The sequence below is a fragment of the Cryptomeria japonica genome, chromosome 2 (genome assembly GCF_030272615.1).
Source record: "Cryptomeria japonica chromosome 2, Sugi_1.0, whole genome shotgun sequence".
In the NCBI taxonomy this organism is placed as follows: Eukaryota; Viridiplantae; Streptophyta; class Pinopsida; order Cupressales; family Cupressaceae; genus Cryptomeria; species Cryptomeria japonica.
Genome location: NC_081406.1, coordinates 624,824,574 through 624,836,576, shown reverse-complemented (window position 1 = coordinate 624,836,576; position 12,003 = coordinate 624,824,574). Strand labels below are relative to the sequence as shown.

The 12,003-nt window shown below is 33.6% G+C and overlaps 1 protein-coding gene across 3 annotated transcripts in view; it reads right to left on the bottom strand.

Moving 5' to 3' along the window:
• LOC131078677 (uncharacterized) overlaps positions 1-12,003 on the bottom strand; it is a 257,382-nt gene that overhangs the window by 133,259 nt on the left and 112,120 nt on the right. For all 3 annotated transcript variants that reach the window (XM_058016430.2, XM_058016428.2, XM_058016429.2), the window contains exons 4-5: positions 2,344-2,385; positions 2,122-2,166 (exon numbers count right to left, since the gene is read on the bottom strand). In XM_058016430.2, the coding sequence (XP_057872413.2) occupies positions 2,122-2,166; positions 2,344-2,385 (87 nt within the window). The remainder of the gene's footprint in view (positions 1-2,121; positions 2,167-2,343; positions 2,386-12,003) is intronic.

Sequence of the window (12,003 nt, the reverse complement as noted above, 5' to 3'; positions counted from 1 at the left end):
AAAACCACTAAGGCATCAACATATAAATAGAGCTCATCACAAAACGGTATGTGCCCATGGTTTCCAAAACCATCTTCAAAGCCCAAGAGGAAAGTTGTGTCATAAGCAACACCTTGTTAATCCAATGACACGTTGCACATAGCAACTTCCAAAGCAATAACACCTATCTCTTCCATAACGGTCATCTTGCCAAATGTAATGTAAGTACAACATAGAAGTTACCATGACTCAATAGGTGCCTCCCTTACCTCACACCACTTGTCAAAAGTGAGCTCAAACCATAAATGTAAACTGCCAAAATATAATTCTCCAGGACTCTTCCACCGAACTAGAAACCATCATAGTCATAATAGAAATTGTCATAGTCTCAACATAGCAACCCATGACACTAGTTCCCATAACTTTAGGACTTCCAAAGTGGGTGAAAAATAAAACAATTAATTAAATTAGCATGTTTGAACTCTAAGGTTAAGACACCTTAATCCCAACATGACACCTAGGACCTCAGTTAACATGTCATGTGACTATGTCCCCACTAAGAAATTACTAGGTACAAGACAATATTAACTCTAACAAAAGAGAGCAATTTCCTATAGGGAAATCAACTACTGTAAGTGAATATATATACAGTATTCAAGTTATCAGGATGAATTTGATCGTTTTGCTAAATGAGACAGAAATGAAGAAGTTAATTTAAAATTTTCAGAAGTCCTATAACCAGAAGGCTGAAGCATCAGAAGGGGTTGTTGACATTTCAAACTAGCCATTTTTAGCCAGTGATATTTTTGGAAAGTTTCTATTCATAGATAGGCTTCTAGAATATTCATTTCCAAGCCTATTTTTTGTACATGGAATATACTTATACATTCCATGTGTTATTTTTTGTACATGGAATATACTTATACATTCCATGTGTTTTAACCAATCTCTCAGAGGTTTTGGTATTTAGGGCTTTCTTAGCTTGCAAGTAATTCACCTTCAGCATGAACTTCAGTTAAATTATTTTTGTATTTATTTTAATTAATTTTCATTGTAATCAAAAATATGCAAACTAAGTCATCACATGAATATGCAAGTCCTTGTAAAATTTCATATATAAGTGCCTAATGCACTCAGATTGTCTATCAGTAATTTTTTATGCCAAATTGCAATTGAAATCACTATTCTTGTGTGGAATATTTTGGGAATTGAATATAGCTTGTTAATCATTGCAGGCTTTGTATTGTAGTCATCCCTAATGTGACTGTTATAGCCGTGCATGCAATTCTCAATTGTTTAATTTAAGAAAACCTTTCTTACATCTCCAATTCAATTATTGCATATGCTCAATTTCTGGATTCTACTTTTAGGAAGAAGGTCTGCATGTTTCAGCTATCATACGTTATGTTGTTAATCATGGACATAAAATACAAAATTCTTTAATCTATATATGGAATGGCTGTCACAGCCTTGTTCTCGTAAATGGGAATCAAAATATGGGGTAACTTTAGTTTGTATGCATTGCATGCCAAAAAACTAGAGAATATTTTGTACATACCATGAAAAATTGTATCTCTTCACAGCTGAGAATTCTACGGTTCTGGATTTTAGTTTAGTTTTCTGTTACAAGGGATTTTCCCTTACAAATTTGAAGAGAAGTTTTACCTTGCTCACTGTTCCATTGAGTGTTCTATCGAAACGAAAAAATAAAATGGTAACAAAATACACTATGTTTTATTTTTGGTAACTATGTTTTATTTTTGGTAATAATCTAGCAGTGGGAAAATGTTTGAGCTTAAGAATGGAGGACCCAACAAGCAGAAAAGTCGATACTTAAATTTGATTTTGAAATTCATGTCATTTTTCTTTTCCAAATGGTTAGTTAACACTAAAAGGGAATTGACATCTGGCCAACAATTTTTTTGGGGCTGAGTAGATTTAGGAAAACAAAATCAGATCTAGACAAATTGCAACCACTGAGATTAAAAAATTTATTAGAACCTCATGGACTTTTACTCTCAACAATATCATTTACTTCTATAAAGAGGCAAACTCATGTGCTTGATCTTTACAATCTTTTGCTGATCTACAAATGATGAATTTTGTGTCTACAAAAGGGAAGTAACTGATAAAAAAGCTTACCTGTCTCATTAAAACATTGCTTTGCTCTCGGATGAAACCAACCGGCTGGCATAAAAAGATACTAGGCCAAGTCAGTTTGGTCCTGTAATAATTACTTGTCAAACTTGTAAAACAAATATATACTGGACCACATATTCCAAATTAGTTGTCAAAGCGCCTAATTTCAAATATTTACAAAATTATTAAACCAATAGACAATTATTTCATATAAAAATTGTATACAGTTTGAGAGTAGGTGGGATCCACAATAGCATATCGATTCTCCTGCACATCAAACAAACCAAGTTATGTCTTTCTTCTTTAAACAGAATATTAACACAAAGAAGAACATTATATTTATATGCATAAGCTACCAAAGTAGCTCAAAAGCACTCATAAAATTTATCAGTTGAACAGAAAAGTATAATGCTAAAAGAATCAGAAGAGCTGAAAGAGTAACTGAATAGAGGAACATAAGAAAAAGTAGAGAAAAAAAGCCCATGGTAGGTAAATGTTAGAACATAATGTTATTAGGGATCACATCCTTATAACATTTATATATAATGTTCTAATATAAGGTTTTATAAAACCTTATATATTATATGCTTTATAAGCATATCCCATTTGAAATAATTATAATCTAATAACTATTAGATTATTAATTATTTATAAGTGGGGGTTATTGAAAAGGTGTGACTAGTGAAGTCACCCTTCCTCCTATATTTAAGGAGGTTCTCTCTCATTTGAGAGGGGGGGATTTGGAGCTTTATGGTGAGTTGTATCACTATGCATATGAGGTATTATTGGCCATGTGGAAGTATTGGAGGAGTGTCCCTAGGTTCATGTCTATTTTATGATAGACTATATTTGTAAGTGTTTTAATTAAATGATGCTTTATGGGGTTTTTTACCCGAAAGGGTTTTCCCCATGTATATCTTGTGTAATGTGTACATTTTGCATGTATGTTTCATATTTCATTTATTTTATAATCTTGTTTATAATGATTAGTATCCTAAGATCCTAATTTCTAACATGGTATCAGAGCAGGTTAGGCTATACTAATTGTTTGTACAGATTATACTAGAAGATAGGGTTATTCTCTATTATTTTAAAATTAATTTATCAAGGCCAAGTAAGAAAATTCTAACTATTCCTTTTCATAGGTGATATTTTCAACAATATTTCATTTTTTTTAAATATTTATAATGCATGCAATTGTGATTGGCAACTATTTGATTATTAGATGATTATGATATTTAAGTATCACATTTCATAATTTGCTTAACTCAAAAATTATTCTATTGTGAAAGAACTATATATTATCAAAATCTTTCAGTGCCTACCCTATAGAAAATTCTTCTTCTTTTAGTAGACTATTATCCCTTATTAATGTCAAAAGAATGATTTTTTTTTAAAGTAAATAAGTCTTAGAATGACATTCATGCTCCTTGGTTATTAGTTACAAAGTATTTATCTTCCTTCCCTAAGAAAAGAAAAACATTTTTCCTCTAAAAATACTTTTATCAATTCTACTATATATTTTAAGAATAAAAAGTAGAATAAGATTTTATATAAAAAAATTATTGATCAAAAAGAAGGATGTCAACAACTAATATTTTTTTAACATTTTCATTGTAAATTATAACTAGTAGTCCTTGTGAGCTATAAAAAATAAAAACCTTAATTATGATTAGCATCATTTATTACATTTCCTTTACACATATTTCTTTAAGAGCCATAGTATATAACCAAATGATTTGAAACTTTTCTACTTTAAAAAATGTGCTCTTTTTAATAGACCAAATTTCATTCATAAGAAAAGGATGCAAATTTGCCTCATAAAATAAAAGTAGTCTTCCTCAATAAGTCATATGATTTGGACTAGTTGTACCCTTTCATAATAAGTCGCATCTCTTAACATTTTTCCTCTTCATGATGATAAAAGCATAAAAAAATCACCACTAAGTTGACTGGTCCTTTCCTCCTTGGCTTTTTTGCAATGGTATAGTGACTTTGACATTTTGCATTTGGAATCTTCTATATTTCACACACAGTCTGATACATTTTCTTTCAAATTATGAAATGCATACAATTTAGATGTATACATGTAACCTTTCATGGCTTGTGAAATCGTTGATAGAAAGGAGAATATCGCTGAGGTAGGTGATGGAATTTGATGTCCCCAATAACCACTGAGTATAATTCGCTGATGTCAACAACAGATTTAGATCGAATCCTTGCATCACAGTATCTTCACTGGTGATTCAAATGCTATGGTTCAAGTTGTTCATGTCTCTGATGAATTTTTAAGTGTCTAAGATTGAGATCGCTGATCAAAACTAATCAGATACAAATTGCCAAACTCGGAATAGCCACCTTAAGATGATCAAAATTTGATCAAAAGTTGAATCGCTGGTGTCTAGAGATAAATTTGCCCTAGCCAAAATAAGAATCGCTGCTTTATTTGTTGTTCAAATGTTTGGAAACTGTCACAAAAAAAGTATAAGTACCAAAGAGGGTCAAACCTCTTCTTCAATAAAATGAAACTCTTAAACTTAACCTCTTAAAAATTATATAGACTAATCTCTTTTAAGGGGCGATGCTAACTTGTATCAACATGATACGTATCCTCTTTTGAAAAGACATGTCTCTTCCAACGCCTCCAAAAATGCAGTCTCATGAATTACAATGCTTGCAGGAAACTCGCAAAATTGATTTGTTGAAAAAGTTTTACAAAACTATCAAGCAAACAAGATAGCAGGTGTAAAGCGAGTTCCCGGTTCATCATATTCTATACAATATGTGTATATTCTTTTTTTCTAATATAGAGTATCAACTATGGATTTGTATCTTCCATCTCATTGTTAAAGAGTGTATACCTTTCACACCATTACAAAAAATATTTACCCCTCGACAATTGACTTCGTTGCCCAGGTAAGAGTCCCTAGTTTCGTATCCCAATTCAGAATCTGGGACCAGACCATCATAGTCTCATTCAGAAGCGGGGGCTTAACTAGGATAGAGAAATCATAATGTCGGGAACCCTCGCTACGTTCTACCGAACCTAAGAGAGTTATATCCTTCCAACCAATATGTGACATTGGATTGCGGAAGCATCTTTCTTTTCTTACTCGCTCGTATCTAGAATAAAACCCAGACTCGATTGATTTGATCTCTAAGTCACTCTTTGAGATGGTCATTATAATACAATTAGAAGGAAATTATAAGTTGGTATACAACAAAAGTTCTTTTTTCTTTCAAAATACATCTTTTAAGTTATAGAACCATTAAATATCTAATTCTTAATATAGATGCCATTCATATAATGAAAAAGACTAGCATTATGTTGGTTCTTATAAATAAGACCAATATTTATTGTATCAATATGGTGTTTTTTTTCATCTTTTAAATAAACATCGATTTCATCACTCTATTAATGATAAATGAACATGTTGGGAGACAATTTTTTCATCCAGCTCATATGGTGCTCTCTTAAGCTAACAATTCAAGCCCTTTGAGAAATAATCTATCCAAGGATCACTTATTTTTTTGATGCACAAATAGTTACTGTTCTTATAACATTGACTTAGATTGTCTCAAATATTTGCATATTGCATGAGGTAAATCTCATCAATAACCATCTTGTGCAAACCATCAATAAACTGTCCGGGGAGCAAACCTGGAAAGGATAGCTCACCCGTTGCCTAATTTTTTATGGATCATTACTATATGTAGTAGCATGTCTATTTTTGTATTTTAAACAAGACAACAAATTATTTCTCATTAAATTATATGTTGATCTCCTTTCTACCAATCATTGGACTATATTTTTATAAGGAATAATATATGATCTTTGGCAAATGACAAAAATAATATTATGTTCTTTCTTTGCACCAAAAATGAAGTTGATTACTATGTTACTAACTATATTGTTTCTTCTATGGCGAGGTTATGCCTTCAAAACATATGGTGAAAGTGCTATTACATGGATGCGGCAATACTTTAATAAGAAGACTATCTTCTATGAGTCTTTGAATCAAATGGACAAAATATGAATGTAGCTCTTAAAGAATCAATATGGCCTTGAAGATTTATGGAAGAGTTCCATTTGGATACATATGAAAGTACCATATTACTTGAAGTTACTTCACTCATTCTAGAGAATATCATTTCTAAAGATCAAAATAAACATTGAAGATCATGCGCACCTCACTCAAGTGAAAGCATTCTATAATAAAGGCACCTTGAAGATCATGGGCACCTCACTCAAGTGAAAGCATTCTATAATAAAGGCACCTTGAAGATCATGGGCACCTCACTCAAGTGAAAGCATTTTATAATAAAGACACTTTGAAGATCATGAGCACATACTATATATTATATTTTTAGCCATCACTTTGAAATCCTCTATGCAGTGATTGGCTTTGAGGTGATGCCATTGAGGGGGAGTGTGCATGTCAATGACACCACCTAGTGGCTAAATCCTTTATTTTTTAAGCCCTACGGGCACAGTATCATAAGACCTACGGGCAGATTTTTTTTTAAGTCCTACGGGCACAGTATCGTAAGACCTACGAGCAGATTTTTTTTTAAGTCCTACGGGCACAGTATTGTAAGACCTACGGGTAGATTTTTTTAAGTCCTACGGGCACAGTATCGTAAGACCTACGGGCAGATTTTTTTTAAGTCCTACGGGCACAGTATCGTAAGACCTACGGGCAGATTTTTTTTAAGTCCTATGGGCATATTGTAAATTCTTCTCCTTGTAAAACTTCCACTTGTAAAAGCACTGTATTAAGACCTACGGGCACTATGTAATGAACCTGGGGAGAGGCTAATTTGAGGGGACCGCGGCTCCAATATAATTTTTAAGACCTCACAGCATCATTTTTAAAACACTGGGATTATAAATTATGACAAGATGACTTTCATGTAGTCTGGAATGCATGATCTTCATGTTGGCATATATTTGTGTCCCTGTTTATCACTGTCAAAGAACACCTACGTTACTGGGGTGCTTCATTTTTTCTTTTATGGAAATTGACATGTGATCCCCTATTAACATTAAGGGGGAGTGTTAGAACATAATGTTATTAGGGATCACATCCTTATAACATTTATATATAATGTTCTAATATAAGGTTATAAAACCTTATATATTATATGCTTTATAAGCATATCCCATTTGAAATAATTATAATCTAATAACTATTAGATTATTAATTATTTATAAGTGGGGGTTATTGAAAAGGTGTGACTAGTGAAGTCACCCTTCCTCCTATATTTAAGGAGGTTCTCTCTCATTTGAGAGGGGGGGAATTTGGAGCTTTATGGTGAGTTGTATCACTATGCATATGAGGTATTATTGGCCACGTGGAAGTATTGGAGGAGTGTCCCCAGGTTCATGTCTATTTTATGATAGACTATATTTGTAAGTGTTTTAATTAAATGATGCTTTATGGGGTTTTTTACCCGAAAGGGTTTTCCCCATGTATATCTTGTGTAATGTGTACATTTTGCATGTATGTTTCATATTTCATTTACTTTATAATCTTGTTTATAATGATTAGTATCCTAAGATCCTAATTTCTGACAATAAACTCTAACCATTTTACAGAAGTAAGCATCTGAGAGGATCACCCTTAAATGGCTCAATGAAAACACAGAGCAAATGAGGGCTATAACAGTTATGATTTAATCTTTCATTAGATTTCATGTTATGACCTAGGCTACCCTAAAATTTCTTATTTCTCTGAATTAGGCGACTCCCTAAGTTGTGAGCTGATTTATATCTATTAGAACCTATAATTGAGAGAAAGAATACATCTTCATCTTCTATAAGGTAGCAATGTCTCCCATGTAAGAAAATATTGGAGTTCACAATGTAATTCTTACTCCATTTGTACATTCCTCTTGAGAAGAAATATAGGAGTTAAAGAACATAGTAGCAATATGGCAGGAAAAACACATGATTAACCGTGGTTTACAAAGCCTGGGGCAATGCCAGCTTAAACAGGCCTGCTAATTTTTTCACCAACCTGGATTTAATTGGTAAAAACCCACACTTTTAACATTTTTTAAAAACCTGGGATAACACTCCTGGCTTACTGAATAACCCAGGAAAAAACACCGGCTTCTTAAATAACCTGCAGGTTTTTTGTAATTTTCCAAACAACCTGCTGTATTTGCTTTTAAACCTACTCATTGAACAAATTTTTATTTATGTTGTATATTTACTTCTCTTTTTATGCAAAATATTTGCCATCAAATAACAAGAAGAGCTATTTTTCCCATATTTTTACAAATATTCCATCACTTTTTAGTTTTCCCGTTTTTCCAATGTATTTCTTGTTTTTAACCCAAGTAATTGAATACCATTTACACTTACAATCTATCATGCGAATGCTTTGTAACTAGAGAGCTATTATCATTAAGAAACTAATGCCTATGATTTCCCCTTGTAAGGAATGTGAGACTTGCATCCGTTACTCTAATGTCACTTGGACATCATTCTCTGTAACACATTTTTCTACAAGAGCTGATACCCTCGAAAACACCTTTTGTGTGTCTTTATTGCTTATTTATGCTTCTTTCACTAATTCTCAGCCCTTTATAAGAGACTTCACTATTATTTTAAGTTTAACACTCACCCATTCCAAGTTTTGACAAGATTTTATGGATTCAAGTTGCTTGGGTCACCATCAAATATTCGTATTCCACTTGTAAAGCATTTTGATCCTTCTCCTTTTGTTTTCTCCCTCTAAGGAAAACATTTTCAAATTTTAAGGCAATAACATCTGATTCTTCCTTCTTAAAACAGTTGTTTTGAAGTTTTTAGGTCTTTACGAAAACTTTTATAAGTAATATAGCATCTCGATTCATTATAGAAACATCATAAAAATTTGAAAATTTGGTATGGAGTATCGAGAATAATTAATCATACCTTTAGTTATAAGAAGTGGTTAATATGCCTCATATTCACCATATGTTCAACATTCTTGTCAAGCTAATATGCCTCATATTCACCACACTTTTCTGCAAGAGGCACATTTTCCTTTCTATGGTGGTCGTTTTGGCAATCCAAAGACACTTATTCACCTGCAAAGTTTATTCAATTGGCATTTGGTGCAACATGTTGTTCTTTGCATCTTGAAGCACGGTGTCATTGCTCTACTGGCACTCCACCCAGCCAAGAGTCAATCCCTTCATAATTTGTCACACAAAGCCCATTCGTGCTCAAGCAAAACAGATTTCTCACCAACTAATATCTCAGCTTCTTCCTTCTATGATTAGAGCACCCAATATTTTTAATGTTGGGAAGAACGAGGATTCAATAAGATAGAGTGTAGATTTAGAACTTAGGATAAATCATAATATAAAGTTTTATTTTCCACCTTTAATTTTAATCATATGTAAAAGTAGCTAGGGTAGATTCCTAGTTGATAGGGGGTTTACTCTAAGTTAGCTAGTAAATTTTCCTCTTCCAATTTGTATCTCACATTCAGATTTAGAAGAAATTCCACATGTAATGCATATTATTTGCGAAAAATTGTAAGATGTGGAATTTCTTCTAAATCTATTTGCCACTCAAGTTAATCTATTTGCTAATCAATTTTCAAAGTTTGTCAAAGAATTGTTATGTAGACCTCTAATGCCTCTTGAACTTGATTCCACATCACAATTGAGAAAAAATTATACACATCACCTGAGTTTGTTGAAGAAGAAAAGTATTAACAAGAAGTTAAGGTTTCAAAGAAAGATGATTTTAAAACAAAGAGCAAAGCAATCTATTGAAAACAAAAATGTGGCAATAAAAAGGTCCAAGGCAAAGTTGAAGTGGATGCAAAGGAGGGAGAGGGAGTAAACCAACTCGATGTCACAAAGACCCATACAGAGCTAGAAGGGTGCATGGTTCACTGTCTTTCACAATGAAGTGTGCTCCATGGCAAAGAGCAAGTGTGTACAATGCAAAGCATTAAGAGCCAAGGGATGGAAGTGAATATCAAAATGAAGTTGCAAAGCTTATGGCAAAGAGACACAAAGAAGCTACCTGAATGTACGTGGATATACACACTCAAGGTAGCTATTAAGAAGCACATGTAAAAGCATGCCTAGATGGAGAATTAAACAAAAGGATACACAATGCGTGGAAAGGGGAATACTCTATCGAGGATTTGGATGCAAGGTTCAATATGCACAAAGTGAAACTACATCGTTCAAGCAAATAGGTCTTTAAGACAAACAAACAAGATAGCATGGGGATTATTGAAGTAAGGAAGGTATAATAACAAGTATTGCACCATGCAAAACAACGAAACACAAAAAGTTCAAAAGATTCAAACTAAGGCAACATTGTGCAAAGGAGAAAATGTGTGCAAGGTGTGTACAATCCTTTAGGGATGATTTGAACAAGTCACATGAAGATATTGTAATGCACAAAAAGTAAAGGGCATTGTGTTACATGAACAATGAAGAAACAACATGAATACCATATGGAATGGCAAAGTGAAAGGTGGCAAATACCATGCCAACTTGTGCAAAGGAGCAAACATGTTGGAAAATCTCATCAAATGAGCTGAATTGCATAAAGGCATGTGATGTAAATCTAATGAAAGAACTTGGTGAACACTTCAAGAACCCCTTATTATCAATAGTTGGCTTGATCATCAAGAAGTGAAATTATTATTAGCAAAACTATACTTAGGGATTAATTAAGTGTCTCATCAGCAAGACTTGTACCATAAGAGGCAGTTTCCTAAGTGCAATAGAGGCACACCCATGCATTGACCACATGCAAGTAAGCAACGATATAGAATGTAATTTAGGGTGGCTATTAATAAAGTAGTCTACAATGCGAGCACCTTTTTGTTTTTTGCATGCTTATCTAGGTTGGGTGTAATGGCATAATGCATTGTGAACATATACTAAGTGATTAATAGTGTAATGGAAGTTCACAAGGGTAGCGGTAGGTAGATTATTGCATACGAGGACTTCAACCACTCAGCTAGCATGAAAGGCTAAAGATATTCCAATCTCACATTTTCTAAGCTATTGTGAAAAATGTGGGTTCTCTTTGAAAGTCACCAAGGAGCCTACTTGACTTGGGCAACAATGTGGTGGATTTGACTAAGGATACAGATATGGATGATGATGTTATTTCAGCCTTGAGAGGACTTGATCAAGACTTGAGCCTCGAAGACGAGATGGAAATTTCTACTATTCCCGACTAGTTGCCGAGGAGCATGGAGAAGAAGAAAATGATAGAGGCGCAACCCATAGAGGTGTTGTGATGTTTTCACACATCGCCCCATTGCAAATGGGGACACCACTTTTATCTGCTTTCTAGGTTAGTTTTGAGTTGTGTAGCTATTAGCTTTTATTTGGAAGAAGTGCAAAATTGAAAAAGATTAAAATTTGGCTGGCATAAAATGATCTAGGCTTCCAGTGCTTTCGCACCCCCCTTCCATTGCCTTCGCACCCTCTTTCCATTATTCTCGCACCCCCCTTCCATTATTCTTGCACCCCCCTTCCATTGCTTTCACACCACCCTTCCACTTTCATCGGCACCCCCTTCCAATGATATCGGCACCCCTTGTCAAGCATTGCAATGAAATAGGAAGGAAAGAAAACAAAATTTTGATTAAGTCAAGTTCAATATTGAACGAAGGGTGGCAATGATTTGAACTCCACACGTTGCAAGATGTAATGAATAAAGAACGATAATGCAAGCAAAGCATTTAATGACAATAAAACTTGCACGATGAGATCTTATGCTATGATCAAATCAAGTACAATGAAAGAATTCAATAATACAAGATAATTGCACTAAGTGGCTTGAGTTGCAAAACTCGAAGCCTCGCATAAGCATCATTGGATCGCACTTAATAGAAGGCATCCACCTTT